At 39.4% G+C, this 23318-nt stretch overlaps 2 protein-coding genes across 2 annotated transcripts in view; one reads left to right on the top strand and one right to left on the bottom strand.

Moving 5' to 3' along the window:
• LOC124862651 (tetratricopeptide repeat protein 30A-like) overlaps positions 1-13211 on the top strand; it is a 20656-nt gene extending 7445 nt beyond the window's left edge. Inside the window, exons 10-19 of the mRNA XM_047356698.1 lie at positions 6017-6082; positions 6200-6253; positions 6382-6447; positions 7200-7276; positions 7563-7770; positions 8995-9066; positions 10136-10239; positions 10373-10451; positions 11605-11734; positions 12777-13211. Coding sequence (XP_047212654.1) covers positions 6017-6082; positions 6200-6253; positions 6382-6447; positions 7200-7276; positions 7563-7770; positions 8995-9066; positions 10136-10239; positions 10373-10451; positions 11605-11734; positions 12777-12913 — 993 coding nt within the window. The 3' untranslated portion in view covers positions 12914-13211. The remainder of the gene's footprint in view (positions 1-6016; positions 6083-6199; positions 6254-6381; positions 6448-7199; positions 7277-7562; positions 7771-8994; positions 9067-10135; positions 10240-10372; positions 10452-11604; positions 11735-12776) is intronic.
• Positions 13157-23318, bottom strand: LOC124862495 (UPF0764 protein C16orf89 homolog; the record flags this gene model as incomplete). Its single annotated transcript, XM_047356450.1, has 8 exons — positions 13157-13861; positions 16274-16363; positions 16936-17040; positions 17826-17988; positions 18247-18364; positions 18543-18693; positions 21172-21324; positions 22847-23318. Coding segments are annotated over 8 exons (1356 nt in total), but the record flags the coding sequence as incomplete, so codon positions are not given.

The raw sequence follows: 23318 nt of genomic DNA, 5'->3' as shown, positions 1-23318 counted from the left end.
CTCTCCAGATATGCGCCTCTGTTGCGATGTCCTGTGAGACAGGCAGGAAATGGCAACGAAACTCTGCATCTCAGCCGGTTTATGCTTCCAGTGACGTCAGAGCTGCGACGTCTGTTGAGCTGCGCATGTCAAAATGTGCGACCAAAATGGATGACCCCAACATCCCACAGTCAAAAAGTTCACCATCCAGATCACATTGTACTTGCTCTATTTGCGAAAGAGATGTCAAAACTACATTTTGCCTTAAAGGGAACATTGTTTTTTTCTGAGATCTTCCCTTCATTGACAACATTTATTAAGATTCATTGTTTAAAGAGAACAAACCTATTTTATTATGTACATGTAGACTGCCATTGTGCATCGCAAACACTAATTTATCTGTTAAAGACTTACTTACGAAGACTTAGAATCCAGTATCTTATACTGTAAAAACCTTTCAGTCCTGCAGGATTGTAAATGTATTCAAGTTCCAGTTTTAGATTCTCTAAGCACTTCCGTCCTCTTCCTGTTCTAATATTCTGCTGATTCGAGTTTTTTGACATTTAAAGTACATTCAATGCAATTAAATCCACTATTAATGTTTATGTCGTAGGAATCTCGTACTCGTACTCGATGTTCCCCTGGTGATGCTTTATTTCTTAGCAACTTTCCTAAGTCAAAACCTTGTTCTTTATTTGCTTTTATCTCTATCTCTGTTCTGGGATCTAATCCACAAACCATTTCCTGACCCTACTGGCCTTCTGAAGAATGTTTCCTGGACTTACAATCTCAGCTAATATGTTAGAGGTTAAACTTCACACAGAGTTTTTCTTGGGATCTATGGTAACACCTTCAATCATTAAAACTGTCCTAATTTCCCATTACTATTGTTATAATAATTTAATTGAACTTTATTGTGCATTTGTCTTCCTATCCCTAAATTCTTTTATTTTGTCATCCGTTAGTCCTCAACATGTAGTGTATAAAGTCGTTTGATTTTGTGCATAAATCATCGTTCGTTCAGGTTTTTCCCAGTTCATTCATTTCTCAAAATAAGTTGCATGTTAATCATATTGATTTTGCAGTTAATTCCAGGTGGTGGTTTGTAAGTAAGTCCTCAAAAAATCAAATAAATAAATACTCCTTCGACCAAAGACTCTAAACTGCCAGTTCTGTCATTTGAAACAAAACATTTTCTGTTGAATTTTATCCACTAAAAGCGTATTTTTAAGCAAGTCACCTCCAGTCTAAGATCATAAACAACTATCTGAAGTTGTGAAATGTTTCTCAATGTTCCACAATTCTCTTCCTCAACACATTTTTTGATGCCTCTAATCTTTAGGAAAACTAATGTTTGCCAACACTGATGTTTTTCAGCAATTTTACATTCAGCACAAATACTTAAAAGGTAGAATATTCAAAAGTGTAATTCTTTGAAGCAACCCAGTAAACTTCTTACAATAAGTCAAATATTTTAAGTGATCCACGCCTAGTTTGGTATTTAGTCTGCTTAGCAACTGTAACTCGTTTGTAAATGTCCCTTCATTCACTTGATGTCCTAAGTTTGTGAATGCTTTACTGTTCAAATGTACTCGACACATGTATTGTTTCGTAGGAATGACTCATCGGTTTCCCTATGGCCACCTCTAGTTTCAATTAGATAAATCCTGAGGCAACATTACGGTTGTTTCTGGACCTTACCTTCCCCTATGTAACAGAGCATTTGATAACATTTGTATGTCTTCCATTGGAACAAGGTGGGTAGAACGGGAAAGATTAGCAGCTTCTGGAAAAAAGAAAAGAGAAAACTTAAAGCAATACAGTTAGTTATTTGTTAGTCAGATTTTAAATGCAACTCATGCAATGAAACCCTGGGCTTGTTTTTGTTACTTAATAGTGAGGCTGAATCTGTTCCACCATGAATCATCTCTGGTCCAGTAATGTTCATCTGTGTCGCTGCACATAGTTCATAGTTGATAGTTTCAAAGGAGATCATGGTAACGTCGGACATGAACCTATTTCTTATGCAGAAAGAACAAAGTAAAGAAATTAATTAACAACGAAGCTTTGCAGAAATTCACATTTCTTTTTTTATTAAAATAAGATTCCCATAAATTAAAAAATTAAACAAACAACAAAGGATTCGAATTAAACTGAAAATATGAGCTTCAAATTGAATGCAAAGATATATATTAAATTTCCAACCAACAGCTAATCTGCTTCTGAACTCATAGAGACTGTTCTGATATCAGTTTTTCAGCTTTTTAAGGTCAAAGCATCAACAGTGAAACATTTCTGTTAAATAGCAAGTGTGTTTCGTAGTAGTAACCTAACCTGTCTATTAACATTATATATACATTTATATACAGCTTCTCAGGCTCTCCTCCGCCTCCCTTTGAACATGTCTTAGTGAGCGGGGCGTCAACGATTTTGCAACTTTTGACTTTGCTAGACTCCTAATTCCCATTACAGTATTTGCTCAAATGCTGTATTAATTTGTTTAAAATGTCTGGTTACTTTGAGCTTTTTAATTTGTCCCATTTTAACGTATATAGTTTTATAAAGTGAAATTGTATTTATCATCTAATTGGAGCTCAAAAGGCAATGAATTATTTTTGCTAAGGAAAGAACTCATGATGGCCATCAATGTTTTGTTCAGTAGCTGTTTAATTTTGTAGCTTATTCTAATTTAATTTCAGAAATACGTTATTAGTCTCCAAGTGATTAATAAACAAATTTGGCCAAATTGTTTTATTTTATTTTTTTATTTTTTTTTGAAAGATTCAGAGATACTTGGTTATTTCTATATTTTGTAAACAGAAAAATGAATTTAATTGATCTAAGTGAATCTTTGTAGCACATCTTGCATTTTATCTCTACAACCTCTGGTCTGATCTGTTCAGTGAGGCTTTGTGCTGCTCTGTCCAAAGCCTTGTTAACGTGTGTGGAGACCATTCCTTTGCTCGGCCTTTTATTTTGTCGGCTCCAGGGTTCTTCTCTGTCATCTGAGGTCTGAGCAGGCCTTGCGCCAGTGCTCCGTTGTCCACGCAGGCTCTGCTGTGGATGTTCAGTTTGGTTCTCCAAATTAACAGACTGTAATCGGCTGAGTAATCAGTCAGAAAGTCACAAAATACCGCGCAGCTTCCTTCATGAGACTTTGCCTCGATACGAAAGACACAATATTTTTAACCCTTCTGCCATAACAGAACATTTCCATTCTTTAATGGCTGCATTATTGTTTCTGCAAGATGAGTTCATTTGTTTGTTTATTTATTTATTATTTAAGCATAAAAAACTTTGTATTTATAAATTATCATGCCACTGTTTGTAAAACTTTGAGAAACACGTTAAATTTTCATCGTTCTAATATTAATTTTGTTGAGGTACTTGGCAAAACTTGGCAAAGTTCTCCCAATAGCAAAATCCATAACATTACCATTATAATTTTTAAATGATAAGGCGATGTAGCACATATCATAAGCCAGTAACTTGCTATTCATATTCCTTTTTAACTGTTCCTTATTTGTTTTTGTTTTTTTCATTAAGTCATTGTATCACTCTGTACCCTAATGTTTCATCTAAAGAAACAACAGTACTGGCATGGTCCAACTCAAATCTCTAGTAAAATCTTTTTTTTTCCTACAATAAATTAATTCCTGTCAAATCACAAGTCATTTCTCTTCACCGGTCTGTCTGATATTAATCATTAAATCAAGCTGTATTCTCTGTTTTTCATTTCTTCCTCTTGGTTTTTTACACCTCTCACTTTCTGACTTTTACATTGTTTGACAAAATAAAATAGCATAACCTCATATTACACTAAAAACACATTTACATACTAACTAAGCAAGGATAAAGCATAGACTGTCATATTGTATTATCCCACCATTAAGGCTAATGAAATAGTTTGAACCTGATCCAAGAATTTGTTCCACCCACAAGAATATTTTTGAAGTTGATGCTTTCTCTCGTGTTTTTTAAAATCTAAGAACTCGAAATATGTCAAAAAAAACCAAGTAATATACATTGATAAAAAAGAATTTCTGATTCTATGGTTAGAGAATTTCTTTCCATCAAATGTTTCACAAAATGTGTAATAAATTGCATGATTAAATTTTCCTTATTCTTTATAGAAGGCAAATCAAAATGATATGTGACCCATTTTATCAGTAAAACATTAATGAACTACAGTAAAATGAAAAGTAGGCATTCGACACTCTGGGCCCGGCCCCCTTTGAACGACGTCCCTGTGGAGGGGAACTGGGACCCCCTGATTTTTCTCTCCTCCTCCCAACACACTCATACTGACTTTCACAGACATGCAACACTTTCCTCCATTTCAGAAACGTTCTTCGTTTAAACATTCAGTTAAACCCCATAAAGACTTAAACATACCGGTTGTCCTTTGATGGTTAAGAAAATATAAACACCCTACTTTATATTTACACAAGAGTCTGCCTGCATCAGGCAGTTAACATTTGAGCTTCGACTAGAAAAGAAAAAAATTAGATAAAACCTGGATTCTCACTTCAATTATAGACATTCTATTAATTTCTTGCGCATTTTTAAAGTAATTTAGACTCCAAGGTAACTGCAGACCACTCCGCGCTCACTTGAATTTAAACTATTCAGTTGTTCAATCATAAGTCCGGACTTTGTAAGCACTAAGAGGCACGCACCCAAGGAGTTCCTACAAACCTGTCTTACTTCTGTGAATTAATTATAAAAAATAAAGAACAAAGGAAAAGAAAGAATTGGATAAACAAATGTTATTCACAATAATCCCACATGTATGACAGACGGATTCAACATTTAGATGAACACAGACACAGACACATGGACAGACATTTAGAGAAACATTTAGACGGACATATGCCGGCATTTGACATTCATACTTTTTACCAGGATCCGGGGATCGGACCGCCGAGGTCTCCACCTTCGTCCACCGCCCAATCCTCTTTGCACCGGTCCCTCACGGTTCCCCCTGCAGGTGGTGGGCCCACTGGGGGATGATCTCGCGTCTCTCGTTCGGGCTTGGCCCGGCCGGGTCCCGCGAGGAGCAACCCAGCCACCAGGCGCTCTCCGACGAGTCCCGACCCCAGGCCTGGCTCCAGGGTGGGACCCCAGCTCCGCCGTACCGGCGACGCCACCTGCCTCGATTTTGTAGTCATCATGAGGGGTTCTTGACGTGGAATGTCACCTCGCCGGGGGGGGGGGGGGGGGTCTGAGCTTGTGCGGGATGTCGGGAGATATCAACTACCGGCTACTTATTTTCAAGGCCACTACGTGCCTTTTATAACGTTTTTTTTTATATATATAAAATAGCTGTTTCTACACAAGGAGAAATCAGTATAACTCCAAGCACTCTATCAAACAGGCCTATGCCTGTCTTGGAACCACGACTTTAGCCAGGACATAAACATTGTCCATCAGTCATTCCTCATGCCAGGACCTTTTTCCCTAGTGTATTCTGTTTTGCAGAAGGCTTGCATGTTTACTCGGAGTGAACAATTCTTCACAGAATTCATCTTATAATGGTAAACACAATAATAACACTTTCAATCTACCGAAACAAAGCTTTAAGCCTCAACAGTACCAGGTCCTGCTGGAAAATGAAATCAGCATCTCTATAAAGCTTGTCAGCAGAAGAGAGCATAAAGTGATCTAAAATGTCCTGGTGGATGGCTGTGTTTACTTTGGACTTCAAAAAAAGGCAGTGGATCAACACCAGCAAATGTCTTGCTGGACTTTGAGGAACATGGATTCTGTGCCTCTCCATTCTTCCTCCAGACTCTGAGACCTTGATTTCCTAATGTAACTTTTGCAACAGTCCAGTCTGTTTTCTGCTCCATATATGACGCTTCTGACATCCCTGGTTCAGGAGTGACTGTAGCTCATGTCTTCTCAAGGCCTTGGTCATCCCTGTTGTTTGTGCACCTTTTTCAGAGGCTTTGGGTTGATGGTGTGAAATATCGGCAAGAAGGTGTGGTCCTTTCATAAAAATGGGATTAATGTCTCTGCTGGATCTCTTTCACAGTACTTTGACCTGGCAGCCGACGTCCTGGCAGAAAACGCTCATCTAACCTACAAGTTCCTCTCCCCGGTGAGTTTTCCCTGCTTAAACAAGAGCCTGATGTTTTTCTCTAAAGGAGAAAGGAGATGTTTTTCAGCTTCAGTGTTAAAATGTTAACCTGCTCTCACATGTTCATGCTTTCTGCAGTACATGTATGAGTTTCTGGATGCATTGTTGACATGCCAGACGGCACCAGAGGAGGTACAGCATGTTCATTTACTGCTTCATTTCCTGAAAGCATCTTGATTTTCATATTTAGTCCTCAAGGTTCAGAATTTGTATTCATATCACCTACTTTCATGTATTTTCTTGTTCTGATTCTCTTACAGGCGTTTAGAAAGTTTGAAGAGATGAACAGCAAACTTACAGAACAACTTCGCAAGCTGGCAAAGCAGGTTGTTTATTATTCCTCTGCTTCTTTCTAAATCCAAACCATAAACCTGTTTTACAGCAACTGAAACATCCAGTAGATCCCGTTTAATAAGCAAGTGGATCTGAGTTACAGCAGAAACTTTGCAAATTTACACAGAAGCTGATGTGGAGTGAAGCTCTCATTAATGCTCAGCAGCTTATCCTCAAAGGATGAAGAGATCTTTACAGAGATCTGTTCAGATGAGTCACCATTATGGTACCTGTGTTAGCACAAGCTTCAGTCTATTTTATCAGGGTTTTACAGTATGTGACGGACCAACACAAATTACCTCATCATTGTAAAGTGGGAGCAAAATAATTCATGTTTTTTAAATATTTCTTTACAAATAAAAATCAGCAAAAGTGTGGCGTATGTTTATATTCTGTCCCTTCATTTTGTTACGTTGTAGAAGCACCTTTCACTGCAGTTACAGCTGTAAGTTTGGGGGGGTTGTCTCTCAATTTTGCACGTCTTCAGACTGAAATTTATCTCCATTCTTCTTTGAAAACATCTCAAGCTCAGTCTGATTGGATGGAGAGCATCTGCGAACATCAAGTGGACAAAAATACCCAATTAGATTTATGTCTTGGCCATTTTACCACAAATGAGATTTGACCCAAGTTGTCCTTGTCTTAACCTGTAGTGTTGTCTGTTTATCCTGGTTTAATAAAGGCAAAATAAAAAATACAGTAAAGTAATGTTTAATTTAGAGGACTGAATTTTGTCCTTGTTCAGGTTCAGGACACCAGACACATTCGAGACGACGAGGTCCAAAGCAAAACCCTGCAGGACTACGACCTGATGCAGGAGAAGTGAGGACACACAGGCTCACATTGCCATTACATCACAGCAGATTCTCCAAATATTTTTTATCATCATGCATGAACGCAGCAGCAAAACAGCACATGGATAAGAATATTAAAAGCCCATGTTTAACTAATGACAGAGCAGTTAACAGCTTTGTTTCCTGCTGTTTTCAATGAAATATTTTAAAATGTAACACCCCCAAATCCTTCTTAAACATCTGCCTTCTTCCTTTTCCATTAATTAGAGAGTGTCAGTTCAGTTTTGTCTTTCCTGGGCTGGTTGTTCTCTCAGATACATCGTGGTTCTCATGGCTCAGGCAAAGATCTACTGGAACCGGGAGAACTTCCAGATGGTGGAGAAGATTTTTCGCAAGTCAGTGGAGTTCTGCAACGATGACGACACCTGGAAGCTGAACGTGGCTCACGTGCTCTTCATGCAGAACAAATACAAGGAAGCCATCAGCTTCTACGAGCCCATCGTCAAGAAGCACTATGACTCCGTAAGTTGACCAGAGGAATGGATGGGTGGGGGGAGATTCTGTAAAGCTGGGGGGCGATAACAGCCTGCCTTTCTGTGCAGGTAGAGCAGTGTAACATTCAGGAGTGTCCCTGCAAATGCAAACCTTCGGTAAAATAAAGACCAAATGGTTGTTTTCACTCCTCTGCAGTGATTCCACCTCTGAGTGTGACTTCTGTTTGTTTGCTGTGGTGTTTCTTATGCTCCTTTGGTCCGGTTTTAAATGGATAACCATAACCTTGGATCAGGAGAAAGCACATTAAATACAAGCATTCAGAGTTTTCTTCAGAGCAGGTTCAGTTTCAACATCAAGGGCATATATCATCATTTTTACATCTACTCTATTGATTTTCATGACAGAAGAACAGAAATATATATAATAAGGTAATGGAGAGCAGACAAAAAGAGATGATATTATGTTTGAAATAGGAACCAAAAATAATATAATGATATGCAGTCAGTCTGTGGCTCAACTGGCTCAGACACAAGGAAAAAAGCTAATTACCAAAGCTAAAACTAATTATTGTGGCTAAACATGCTGGAGAGACCAGTTATTGGTTCAATGTGTCCTGCAGGCATCAGCAGATGCTTTGTCCTAACAGAGGACAGATCAAAATAAAGTGCACTGTGAAGGAAGCCATTTTCTTAGCCGATAACTTTATGCTTACAAACAACAGCTGTGGTCACCTTCGATGTTCTGTTGCTGTGCTCCATGGCCAAACTGCTGTGTACTCATCCATAAACATTGGATTATTTTTTAGTGTCACCAGTAAGAACAGCTGTAGTTCATTAGACATTGCAGATCCAGAGGACACGTCTTCATCCATATATGGTATTCACTTCTTACAGAGTTGTGGCTATGAAGGATTTTTCATTGTCAAATGTTTTTAAATTACTTATCCTCTCTCAAGACCAATGGAAAGGTCAGTTATGATTCACTGATGTTTCATACTTGTTAATAGGTTTTAGTTCCCTGTAATATGATGGTATTTGGCCTTTAAATCCGGTTAAATTTAAAGGCTTAAGGTCGATTGATGTTCACAGCACTCACCTTCATTTCTAAGAGTGTAGTAATAAAAGGACAGGTTTTTCAGCTGTGTTTGTGTCAATATTTAAGTTTCTGATTCTGAAACAGTTTGTTTGCGTTTTGTTGAATGATTTCAAACAACCTGCTAATGATGAAGTGTGTGTCTGTGTCATGCTGTAGATCCTGAACGTGAGCGCTGTGGTTCTGGCCAACCTGTGTGTGTCCTACATCATGACGAGCCAAAATGAAGAGGTGACAAACAGCTCCCTAATGTTCTTCATCCTTTCACTTTAAATCGAATCAGATTTCTGTGCAGTATGAATACTCCCAGAGTTGATTCTGTTTCTTCTTGACTTCTGTAATTCTCCCCGACCTGCTGGATATCACCTTCATGACCAAACCTAACTGATGATGATCCATTGTTGTCTTTGTAGAGCTTGGAGTTGACCACAGGTTCTCCTAGGGTTTCCTGACCAAAGGTCCAAACATTCATGTTAAGATCTTTGAGTTGCTTTGTTTGTCTCTGCTTTGTTTGTATCCATGTGACATGGTGCTCCATCACGCTGGACAATCAGATACTCACCAAACTGTTCCTGGATTGTTGATCTTGAAGGATGTTTTGATCCCACTGTTCATTCATGGTTGTATTCCTAGGAAGATCTGGGAGGAAGCCTCCACATTGATTGTTGGCACCACACAGTTCTCATCTTTTCTTTTCCAGATGTTTCAAGCAACCAGAAGAAGGATACTTGGCACCTGTCTTCTGCTGTCCATCGTTGTACTTCCTGCAGAAATTCTGGGGGTCCTTGATGGGACAGGAGGTCCTTTCCTGGGAAAGAAGTGGCTTCTTTGTTGCCCTTCTTGTCCAAAAGTCTTCACCTTACTGTGCATGCAGATGCATTTAAACTCACCTGCTGCTGATGCTGAGCGAGCTCTGCACTGGTGGCAGCATGATTGTGTAGCACGCTCGTTTGAATGACCCTCCTGGGTGTCCTCAAGTCTTTTACTCTACATCTGAACCTTGAAGTTCTTGAGCTTCAATATTCTTAGTCATGATGGCTGCCGCTTTCCTGTTGAAGTAGCAACTGCAAACTCAAGAAGACGATAATTTCAGTTCATCCGCCCATCTCTCAGAGAAGTCAGTCTGCTGAGTAAGACTGAATAAATGATTTAAGTTGGATACAGGTACAGCTTCACCTGTGCTGATGATATGACTACGCTGACATGAAGGTTGCTGATCATTAGTACATTTTTCAAGCTAATAAACTTCTTTCCAATGCATTAATCTGCTCAGTTCTCTTTATGTTGTGCTGCTTATCAGGCTGAAGAGCTGATGAGGAAGATTGAGAAAGAGGAGGAGCAGATCTCCTATGATGATCCAGACAAAAAGGTGTTCCACCTCTGTATCGTCAACTTGGTCATTGGGTCAGTCTGATCACACAGGAGAAGACACTGGACTTCATGCATGTAGCAGGAATGTAATGAGTTAGATTGAAAGTTTGTTGGTCGTTCTGCTGGAGGATGCTTTAATGAACTCATTCTGTCAATTGTTTTTCAGGACGTTGTACTGTGCCAAAGGGAACTACGACTTCGGCATCTCTCGAGTCATAAAGAGCCTGGAGCCTTATAATAAGAAGGTTCATTATTTTATTCATTATTATTTATTCATCGCTCCGTTTTCCGATAGCCTGAGACAACCTCGCTGCAGGTGGCGGTAACGTCAACATTAACTACGTAAAAATTTAAAAGAAGAACATCCTGAGCATGGCTAAAGCGGACACGCTTCTCCCAGTCATAATTGCTTCAGCTCATCCTTGAACTTCAATAGCAGCAGAGTCAATATGAGATGGATGCGGAGAAATCCAAAAATGTGCTTCCCTGGTGCTGTGGTTTCTTGCACAGAAAGCCAGAGTGAGCATGTGCAAAGTGGATACATGGATCGATACGTTTACTTTACCCTCCGTTTCCAAAGGTGACAGAGATTTTCCTTCAACAAGGCTACATAGATCACAGTTTAAGAGCAAAACGTTTAAAACAAAAATAATTATTTGGTTTTTTTTCACCTCTTTCTGATCAAGTATTCTTCTTTGTTGATGACGATCTTCTTTTATGAAAAAAATATTGCAGTCATTGTGCAAGAAGGTTGGGTGCAAATGATTAATTGAACAACAAATAAATATGTTATTCATCAAGTTATGATTTCAGGTATTTTGTGCCATAAATATTTATTATTATCCTTTTCTTTAGCTTTAACTGTAAAACTTTGCCCCTCAGATTCAGGAGCTAGTTTAGACTGGGTTTATTGAGGCAGAAATGACTGAAAACCTGCCTTGTTTTGTTTTGTTTTGTTTTTTTAAGTCAACTTTTAAAATACTTTCTAATACAATAAATAATATCTGATGTAAAATACCTCATTACATAAAACTGAACTCAATTGTTTTCGTGCATCGGAGGCTAAAATTCTGCCTCAGGTCTGATTATTTTCCATTTTTAATGAGCAGCTCTGCAGGACTCAGAGACAGCGGTTCTGTTTGGGGTCTTGATCCCGTCCAGATTCTGGCTGCAGCTGAGTCCACTAAGATTCAGCTGAAAACACAATGATCACACTCTCAGTACAAGCAGGAGGGATGTCAGGAATCTGAAGTTGATTAAACACATTCCAACTTCTAACAACAGGAAAACTGGTGGTATTTCACACAAAGGTGTAAAAGGACTAAAGAGTTTAGTTACAAAATGAATGTGAATAATACGTTTATTTTGGGTAATTTGTGTTTGTTTGTGTGTGTTTAGCTGGGGACGGACACTTGGTTCTACGCCAAGCGTTGTTTCCTCTCACTGCTGGAGAACATGTCCAAACACATGGTCATGCTGCGCGATGCCGTGGTTCAGGAGTGTGTTCAGTTCCTGGAGCACTGTGAGGGTGAGCAGCAGCTACACACCAGCCATCTTCTCTTCCTAGCAACGACCTTTAAACATGTCTATAGAGTCACGTTTTATCTCAGAACAACAACCTCAAACATAATATTTGTAAAAACTGAACATCCACAGAAAACTTTTGGCTCTATTTAAGATCTTGTTAAATAATGCACCATCTTTCATTTCTAGATCTTCATGTTTTTGGACAAGTTGAGAACTACCTGGTCTTTATCAGCTTCTAAAACTATTTAAATCCAACATCAAGTGTGAAAAAAACAACAGGATCCACACTCTTATTATAAAAAGACATAGCTTAGAACCGCCTTTACCAGCAATAACTCTGAGAGTAACAGTAAATAGAACCTGTCTGACAACACGAAGCAGGCTAAAAGATATCAAAAGCAACACATCATGAGGAACATAAGTCACTTTCTAAGGCTTCTGTCTTAGAAACCACACATTGAGCAGTGGGGAACCCACCCAGGAGAGACCCGCCCACCAAACTTTTTCCAAGAGCTCATCAACGACTCATTCAGGTCACAGACGAACCCAGAACAACATCTAAATCACTGCAGGCCTCAGTGACTTAGTTATGGTCAGAGTCCATGATTCAATGTTAAGAAAGAGAGACCAAGCAACAATGGCCTCTATGTAGGAGATTTCCGAGGCCAGAACCACTGCTGACCCAAAAGGACATGAAGGCCCGTCTCACATTTACCAAGAAACTGCTTTTTATTTTTATTCAGGTTAACCTTATTTCATATTAAAATTTGATCTGAAACATTAAGGTTTGAAAAAAAGCAGAGATAAATCTGTGAGGGGGTAAATACTTTTCCACAACACTGTATATTTAAGATGATTACAGCCAAAGCAAACAGCAACTTATTTTCGAACGGCCCCGTTGAGACACTGATTTAGCATAAAGCAGTCAGAGTCTGAAAGGTGGTTCTGATGTTTGACTCAGGAGAAGCAGGAAGAAAAACCAGCTGCACTGCTGGGTGTAGAGAGAGCAGCTCTGTAACGGTTTCCTCCTCGTCTCCCTGCAGTTTACGGGAAGGAGGTGCCGGCCATCATCGAGCAGCCTTTGGAGGAGATCCACGGTCACATCGGCAAAAACACCGTCACGTACGAGGCCCGGCTGCTCAAGGCCCTGTTCTACGAGGTCATCGGCTGGAACAAGTGAAACCTTTGATGGATTTTAGGAAGTGGTTGAAAACCAAATATTTACAGCCTTCCTCCCCCTTCAGGCAGCTTTTAATGTTTTAGAGATGATCCTTGCTCTGAAAAATATGTAAAAAGGTTTGTAGAAATGACTTTTATTCCGTTTACATGATAACAGCTTCATCCTTTATGCAGCTTTTCAGGTTCCTGCTGCTGCCGGAACGTTTCAGACTGTTTTGTAACTTTAAATTCAGACAAATAAATGTTGATGTGTAAAGAAAAACAATCATTTATTAAGAATAAACAGGTTATTATGATAACAAGTCGTATGTGTGGGTAAATGTAAATAAAATATGCATTTCAAATACAGATGCTTTAACATGACTATGGAGGTTTGAACTGAAATTAGTTTAAAGGTGGAGAAAATTCCTGAAGATGTTTTCTGCTAAACTCCATCTAACACCACATATTACAAACATTTCTGCTTCTTCAGTAAATAAAAAATAAAACATGTTCTGCACCTTTTTACATCTGACTCTGACCAAGCTGGTCGGAGAAGGAAAACTGCTGTTTTTTTACGGTAATTTGAAGCACTGAATTAAAACGCGATAAACTTGCCGTCAGGGTGGGCGCATGCAGAAATGTGGTAACAATCTGGATTATTTGTCATGTCACAGCTGAAACGTTTCTCACAGACACAAATATTTTTATATTTATTGTTTAAGATATGTTTTACTTTTAATTTAGCTGAATTTAATCCTATTTTATGTGAAAAAAGACACAAACTTGCCAGCATTTTTTTAAAGAATCATCATCACAAATATGTTCATAAAATAAGTCAACAGTCTGTCTCCGCCCCCTGCGGTTCAGGACAGAGGCCTCTTCGTTATGTCCTGCTCTGTCAGATGGAAGTTCAGGTATCCTCCCAGAGCGCCGACCGCCACCGCCGTCATGTGACTGGAACAGCCATCTGTAAAAAACAGTAGCTTAATTCATCAATACTTTCATTGTCTGTTATTGACCTGAGTTCAGGTTACAGGGATAACAAACATCGAGAGGGAAACCAGGCAACCCTGTAGAGGTACTATATTTCCCTTCTGGCCTGGGAATGCCTTGGGAAATAATAAACAGAAAATACAACAGTAACATGAACAACATTATAATAATGTTTAGTATTGAAGAAGAAACCAAAACAGCAATAATTTAGGAAACAATAAGCACATTATAACAGCAAACATGACAACGGTGAAACAGATATAAAGAACAAACTTAAAATGACATCCATTCATCCACTGTCTTCTGCCTATCCCAGATCTGGTCATGGAGGTAACAGCTCCAAGAAGAGAACCTAGATGTGCCCTCTCCCTGATGACATGCTCCAGCTCCTCCTTGGGAGTTTCCCAGAATACATTTCCCAAGGTGGAAAAGTATCCAAGCAAGGAGCGGATGTCTGACTGGCCAGTTACTTACATCCTGGGGCTCATGGTGGTCTGGGGCGCCCGTTCTACCTCAGAAACTGTCTCCTGACACCCTCCATTTCTACTACCTGTATGACCCCTTCTTTTTTCCAATGGTTATAATCAGTCTGACAGAGGGAGGTATCCTGATCTTTGTGGTTTTTAGTATAACAATGACCACCAGTGGGACTCTTTGTGGGGTTCCTTGAGACGACATTGTTGTAAATAAGCGCTGTTTAACTTTGTTTTCTTTCTTTTCTCTTCCTAGAAACTACACCTGGCCTGACTCTGTGTCTACCTGTGACACCTTTCTGGAGAGGGGCATCATCCAAGCTTCTGCTGACAACAACTTAATGCTCACCTTCTACCGATGATCCACATGGCCCTGTCTTTTAGTGTTTAACCCTTTCTCTCTCCTAGACATGGCTGCTGACTGAGCTTCTACTGTAACTAACTCTATGTGCTCTCTTTCAGACTCTAACCTTGAAAACTGGCTCAGAGTTTATCTGTTCTTTCTTTCTAGATGAAACGACTAAAGGAGCTACATCCATTAACATTTACTTTTCCTTCCCATAGAAAGTACTCCTGGATCAGTGCTTCTTTGTTCTCTTTGTGTCTCTGCTCTGTTCTCTCAAACCCCCAGTCGGTCATGGCAGATGGCCGCTCACACTGAGCCTGGTTCTGGTTCTGCTGGAGGTTTCTTCCTGTTAAAAGGGAGTTTTTCCTCTCCACTGTCGCTACATGCATGCTCAGTATGAGGGTTTACTGCAATGTCAACGCCAGTGACTGTCCACTGTCTCTACATGCTCATCCAGGAGGAGGGAATGCTGCAAGTCACTGACTGGATGAAATCTGCTGGGTTTCCTTAGACAGAAAAACATTTTATCCAATTTGAATAAATAACTGAATCTGACTGAACTGTTTAATGGTTAGGATTAATTGGAATGTATGAACCTGACTGTTGTGAAGAGCCTTGAGACAACATGTGTTGTGAATTGGCGCTATATAAATAAAACTGAATTGAATTGAATAATAAAAACCGGATGTATTCATAGAGGGGATTTCTCCTACATTCGGCTTAAGATTCCTCCATATCGATGCACAGATCTGTAAGTTTTGATTTGGGCCTGGTTGAAATATCTTCCTTTGTTCAACTTTGTCTGTTTCAACAAAGTCTTCTTCCAGGAGCATTCTCACATAGCAGTTTGAAGGTGATCAAACCCCAATACATAACACTTTCCTGCCCTGACACCTAAACCTAACTTTAATGCCATAATTTCAACCCTAAACATAAACCACTCTAAGCCTTTAAACGATATGCTATTATCTGACACGCAGTCTTGAACCAGGAGAGCATTTGAAACGGTTTCTTTTTTGTTTCTTCCTCCTACAGTCCAAAAACATGACTGTTACGTTAAATGGTTTCTCTAAATTGTTCTTAGGTATGAGTGTGTAAACGGTTGTTTGTCCTGTAAAATCCTGATGGACTGACGACCTGTCCAAGGTGTACCACACCTCCCACCCAATGACCGCTGGAGATGGGCCCCAGCTCCCCATGACCCTGCAAGGACAAACAGGTATAGATGATGGATGGATGGATGGATGGATGGAGATAGATAGATAGATAGATAGATAGATAGATAGATAGATAGATAGATAGATAGATAGATAGATAGATAGATAGATAGATAGATAGATAGATAGATAGATAGATAGATAGATAGATAGATAGATAGATAGATAGATAGATAGATAGATAGATAGATAGATAGATAGATAGATAGATAGATAGATAGATAGATAGATAGATAGATAGATAGATAGATAGATAGATAGATAGAAGGATGAATGCATGGATGGGTATAAATGCTCATAATCTGCTGCTGTGATTCAATAACTTTAATCAGGGAAGAAAAGAAACTCACCTGGAAGTATCTTCTCCCTCCGTTTTACTCTCCTGTGAGGCTGCAGCTGCTCCAGAAGCTCATCTCCAATAACCTGGGAGACGAAGCTCTCTGGGGAAACAGAAACTGCTCACAGAGACATCCCAAATGCAACAAACAGATGCTGATAGATATTGAGGGATATTTAAAAGCAAACTAAAACCATTAAACAAAGTTCATGCAGTGAAAACAGATGAAGTGACATTAAATCAGCACTTCAGGAACTAAAATTACAGTTAAAAAAATCTCGGCGGTCCTGATTGATCCTCTCCATGGACCTAATTAGGTAAAATTTATTTACTGGATGCAGAAATAATTAACATTTCTAAACCAAAAGCAAGAGATTCATTTTTTTAGTGTTCTTTAAACATCAAATGGGCAATAGACTAAGTTATTCTATGCAGATTTAAACCTAGCCCTAATTATTTAAACCACTTTGAAACCAGTCTTGTTTACCAGACGTTCCTGTTAATCTGCATAAACAGACTGACCTTATAATGCAGAACATATTTATAGCACCTTAAACAGATCTCGGAACAAGATTTATTATGTTGCCATCATCAGATTGCGACTAAAATATTATATTTGTATATTTAGTTAAATGTAACCAACTGTTCCTATACAATACTGTGCCAGGTACTCACTGTCCCTCCCGAAACAGCCGACTTCATCGTCTTGCAGCCTGAGAATGTGCTGCAGCCAGTCGGTTTTGTGGAAGTCAGAGAAACCAACTAATCCACAAATCATGACTGTCAACGAAGAGAATGGATGGGGAGCAAAGTTTTAATTTGACATTTCTTCAAAGTATTTTCTGCAACAAATCCTTCACATTGGATAAAGATGCACTGTGATATAAAAAATTGTGGATGGTCTTGGTGAGGTGATGGGTGGTGGACATTTCTAATCTTTAAGGGGACCCTTCAAAGCAAAACACTGGTTGTTTGAAATTATGACAGCACCATAACAGGTGTGTTGTGTTCATGAGAAAATTTAAGCAGGACCAGTAAAAATCCCATCACGTAAAGTTGCCTGAAATTGACGGTGCAGGTGCAGAAACCTCCCATATGTAGGGGGAGATCAGAGCAAATTGATGTGATGTTCAGAGGGATAATTCTTAGGCCAGGACCCAGTGCATGGGATGATTATGTGAATATGTGGTAGGATCTTCATGGGAATGAGCTGCTGACACATTCCCAGCGGATCTCTGGAAAAATAATAAAAAGATTCCTGAAATTCACGGTCTGGTTATAGAGAGAATAGTGGGGTCTCTGTCCAGTATGAAGGGAGTGTAAAAAAAGAAATTAACTAACTTTTCTGCAGTCACTACGTTAATATTTATGAAAACCATTTGCCTTTAAAGTTTACCAGTTTACCATTTACCTTTTACGTTTCTGGTATAGTTGGATAGACATTACATCTGTTCTAAGAGAACAATTATGGCAGAGAGTAGCAGGTTTTAGAGAAAATCTAGAAAATATCATTAGACAAATATTTGTCGACCATATTGTGTGTTTAGGTGGAGGAATATACTTACTGTTTTCAATGAAGATGTCGACCGTTTGTTCGGTTAAACCATTAGCGATGATGTCCTGGTTGGCCTTCATCATGTTGGAGCAGAAGATGTCTTGGTAGTTTTGTTCAGTCATGTTGGTTCGGGATGCTCGAGTGTCACCTTTCAACAAGTTGTTACACCCTCTCTGCGATAGAAATACAAACCAGTTAGAATCTGAAGAAGATCCATGATGAAGAAGGTTCGTAGTATTAGGATGGAAATCTTTCTAAGTTGCCTATTTAAACAATAGGCTGCTCCCTATGGAGTTCCTCAGGGCTCCATTGTTGGTCCACTGCTGTTCACTGTATACACACTTTTATCAATGATCAATTAGATTTAAATTTATTGTTTTGAGAAAGCAATGACTTAAGATGATTTTTATGTGTTTTCTTGAGGATTTTACCATTCGGCCAATCATAAAGTAGAGGAGCTGGTGGGACAGAGAGTAATGTGGACAACCAAAATGAGTCATGGTGTCCCGGCAGGGTTTGGTGACAATGCAGGGCGTCCCGTTCATCTTCCTATTCAACCAGAAACACATGAATAAAATACAAGGCTGTTTTAAAATTCACTCCAACCTACAATTCAAATTTATCTGAATATCTTCTTAGAATAGAAATTGAAGGACAGAGAAATTGCCTGAAAAAAACCCCAGGGTTAAAAAAACCTTCAAATGTATCTAAGCTCTTTTGGTCGTACCAGGTCCCCAGCAGCAGCGTCAGGCACTTATCGCTGAGCTGCTCATCATAACACTCGGATGTCAAGGTGGAGGGATAAACCAGACTGGGATCTGTGGAGCGCCATTCCTGAGGAATCATCCAAAACGTCGAAGTCAGCAGGGGCTCAAACTCTGAAAAGAAAGAAAATAAAAATATTATTTATTGAAAATTGCAGAGACATTCAACCTCAGTTTTAAGAACATTTATTCAGTGGGAAAATAAATCTCAGTACACTTTGCTGTAAATAATTTGTACAACCCCCTTTTTTTGTCAACAGGAAAGCTTCTAGTGTTTTTCTGGTGCATACAGAGATCTTTGATCATTTATCTTTGCACAGTCTTTTCTGTTTCTCTGCTCTTCTCTGCTCTTGAGCTCAGCTCACAGGTTTTCTACAGACTTAGGTCTGGAGACTGAGCTGGCCATGGAAGAAGATCGATTTTGTGTGTGTTAAAGGGGACACATCATGCTTGGTGGTCTATATAAAGTGGAACTGCAATGCTTTGGTCTGAATTCCTTGTTATTGTAGCTCCACAGGTCCCTCTTTTAACCCTGTTCTGAGGTGCATCTGAGAACAGCTAGTTTTGGTGCCGTCTCTCTCAATGCTACCTCACACCTCGCCCCTCTCCAGGTCAAAGAGTGCTCCACTTTGACCCATTTGCCCATTTTTGTAGTCTGATAACAGCTATCTAGCGCCACAGAAACAAGACAAAAATGGTAAAAACAATTCTAAATTTTTTATGTAACAATTTTCAAATCATGCAGCACATTTATGTCCCAGAGGAGCTAAAATCCGCACACGTCATATCAACACACCATAAATTCATGTCTAAAATAAAGTTTGCTGTCATTTTAGTGTTATTTGCAGCTTACTGCTTTGCTGCGTCCGTCGCTTCCATAGACAGAAGGAACTGACCTCTTAATCAGATGAAGTCTTTCAGCAAATCCTACTTGATACTGGAGGAGGTTGCTGAAGAACTCGTCTGAAGAGGTTCTGATGCTGGGGACGGTGTAATTTATTGTGTGGATTAATAACGCAACAACTGAACCAAACTTATCCTCTTTCAGCGTAGGCATACTTGAGCTTGGACAAAATTGCAGCGAGAAATAAATATGGCTCATGTGTGTTCACTAGCCTCCCTCCTTCAGTTGCTCTGGATTGCCCCAGTCTACCATGACACAATCTTAGTCCAGGCATTTAGCAAACTCCACATGTTTACATTTAAGATGGTAGGACAGAAAAATGTTTTTGCCATGGTATTCCTTCCAAACATCCTGTTGGCATGCGGATTGTTTCTAATGACTGTTGTTGACCGCGCTGTTTACTTTGGTTCTTCACCAATGAGCTTTGGAGATTTTTTTTAACCTCCCTAACAATCCTCTCCACTGTATGTGGTGTCAATTTGAACTCTGGTCCTCATCCAGTGTTGTTTGTCAGAGTTCCAGCTAATTTACACTTATTGATTATCACTCTGACTCTATATATGGACAGGTTTTGACTAGTAGGTCAACACCTAACTTATTTGGATAAACATTCTCTTGTCTCTCCCATTTTGAAGAGTGGCTAATAGAAATGGGCTTGTGTGTCACCTCATATTTATACCCCAGGGAAGCAGGAAGTCACGGACTGCTGATTATTACATTTTTAGACGGGCTGCATGGTGGAACAGTTGGTAGCACTGCTGCCTTGCAGCAAGAAGGTCCTGGGTTCGATCCCCAGCTGGGGGTCTTTCTGCATGTTCTCCCCGTGCATGCGTGGGTTCTGTCCAGGTACTCTGGCTTCCTCCCACAATCGGTGTCTTTACATTATCCTCAGGTGTGAATGAGTGTGTGCGTGGTTGTTTGTCCTGTGTGTGTCTGTGTTGCCCTGCGATGGACCAGTGACCTGTCCAGGGTGAACCCCCATAGACTACTGGAGATAGGCACCAGCTTCCCCACGATCCACTATGCAAGAAACAGTAGAAAATGACCGATTGCTTAAAAAAGCAAAGTTTAAGTGAAAAAATGTTGTAGTAATATTCAATTTATTTTGTAATATATTTTGTGACAATGGGGGCCATTGTGTATTTTTGCAAAGTAGACAGACAGGAAGTGAGGTGGAAAGAGGTAGAAGACACAGCAGAGGTCTTTGGGATCCAAACTCAAATCAGAAACGGCTGCGTCGAGGACTAAGGCCTTCGTATATGGGTCGCATGCTCTGCCTCTATGCCACACGCCCCTGTGGGAGCTTAAAGCTTTGTTTGGTAGCCTGAGAATCAATGTTGTGTGTGCCAAGGAAATGTGTGTAAGTGTAAATGATATATCTGATTGGTTTAAAAGTTTCACATACACAACAACGATATGACTTTTATATATATATATATATCCTGACCTGGTCAGGGATTTGGGATTTTTGGGATTTTGTATGAAGATGTATTCAGAGATATGTTCTGAATAAAAGGTCCCCCGCGTCGGCTTTGAGGGGAAACCAGTTGTCTCTTCGTTATTTTTAAACTTTCTTCTCCCACACCCCACATTTATTTTATTATAACCAACTCCATATGAGTACTTGTTAGATTGCTTTAGAAAATGAATGGTGTCGGTGTCGCAGCTCCGCTTCTTAGCTTTCTCACCTCTGTAGTATTTGGGGTCATTCAGCTTCAAAGCGGTGACAGCCTTTTCCAGGCTTTGATCGAGACGATTCAGCAGAGCGACTGTGGTGGTCCTCTGAGCCCAGCTGACCGAGTCTGTGTGAGGCCAAGTCTGGACTGCTTCCTTCAGCTCAGCTGAGACAAAAGAAATTACAAATCCAACCACAGGAATAAACTTCAGTTTGATGCTCGAGTGTCACAATGAGATGTTGTTTTTGTAGTTTTAACTTAAATCTCCTGGATTGTTTGAAATATTTGGTCAGTGAATTTTTCTGAATGGATTTCTTTTGTTGTTTTGTTTTTTTTTGTCACAGTGAAATTTTTCAGATCAAATTTTAATATGAGAGGACAATTCAGCCAGATTAGAGGATTTTTGAGAAGCATGTCTGACTGTTAGATGATCTTCTTCATCAGAAATCAGAAAAGCTTTATTGCCATGTACGTTTTTGGACATACAAGGAATTTGTTTTGGCGTAGTCATGTGAAAAGCTGTTAGTTTTACGCCAGACGTAAAAGGACACACATGTTGTTCTGGGTTTTTCTGTGACCTACTAGATTAGTTGATGATGAGCTCTTGGGAGTAATTTTGGTTGCCCTGAGAACATTCACCACTGTTTCCTCTTTTCTTCTTGTGGATAATGCCTCTTACTGTAATTCACTGGAGTTCCAAAGCCTTAAAATGGACATTTCCAAGCTGATAACTTTGCTCTTCATCTGTTTTTGAATTTCCTCAGATCAGGGTACAATGTGATTTTTTAAAACATTTTAGCCTACTTCATGTTGTCAGACAGATCTATTTAAGTGATTTCTTGATTCTACAGTAATCAGGCTCCAAAAAATGATTCACAATTTATGATTTAACAATAGGGGACAATTACTTTTGTACATAGGGTGAGGTTGCTTAGGTTCCTCAGGGTGTCTTTGTCTGATATTAAAAATGTTTGATGATCTTAAACATTTATGTTTGATAAAATAAAAAACAGGAGAAATCTGCAAGGGTCCTGTTACTCTTTACATCATTGTAGTTAGGGTAGTTTTTCTAAAGGGTAGTTTTTCTAAATAAAAATGTGTTCTAACGTATTATACCTACATATAGACATGAAATAGGTGACTTATAATAATGAATAGTAATAGTAATAATAATAATAGAAAGGCATGTTTTAAATATGAAATTTACCACATTTGTTGTTTTTAGTGCTTTTATTTTTTTATTATCTGCATATGTCCGAAGAAACCAATTTTAAATATTTAATGAACTGAATTGTTGTAAATTGATACCCAAATTAGTACTTAAATGTGCGTTGATTTTACGCGATCCATGTGATTATTTAAGGATTTTGTAGTTGGAGCTGTGATTAAAATAAACCTAGACATTTTTAAGAAATGCTGTACAAAATCTAATTATGCTGAAACGTTTTTGTTTTTTTAAGATATAAGTTGCTCGGTGCTTTATTCCCAAATACACAAAGACAAACGAAATAAGTGGAAAATCGGCTTCATAAATTAATATTTTAATAATCTAGATCTTTAAACATGTCTAGCATAATTGTTATTTTAATGAAACATGTTATAACATGTAGATTTCCCCCCTGACGCTGCGGATGTATCAAAAAACAACAGCTGCGCAGGTTTTCCAGCTGCGCTCCTGCAGACCTACCCTGCATCATGACGAAGCCCACCGCCCCGTCCAGGTTGATGTGCTCATGCTGCCGCTCCAGGAAGGACACGCCGCGGGAGAGGCTGCCCAGGATGTCATCGATCACCTCGGCCCGTGTGGCGCACAGCGCTGCGGCAAACAGAGCCAGCGCCGCGGCCGGTAGGAGCGCCGCTGTCCGCATGTTCCTCTGCAGCCTGGAGGCTCCGGGACAGACGGTGAGACAATAACCAGGAGGACAGATGGTCTGCTGTCCTCTCAGAGGGGGTGGGTCAGCTTTGACGTCAGGCGGACCATCACATATGATCAAATTATTAATATTCAGTTTAGCTAACTCATAACGAATAACAAATGAATGCCAAACTTTATTTTTTGTGTAGAACTGAAAACACACGAGAAAAGTACAAATCTTACACCTGAAACCCCAAACAGGAAAGGTAAAGAAGATATTCCCTGAAATTCCAACATTAGATAT

Source organism: Girardinichthys multiradiatus, chromosome X, assembly GCF_021462225.1.
Source record: "Girardinichthys multiradiatus isolate DD_20200921_A chromosome X, DD_fGirMul_XY1, whole genome shotgun sequence".
NCBI lineage: Eukaryota > Metazoa > Chordata > Actinopteri > Cyprinodontiformes > Goodeidae > Girardinichthys > Girardinichthys multiradiatus.
This window is presented reverse-complemented; position numbering and strand designations above follow the sequence as displayed.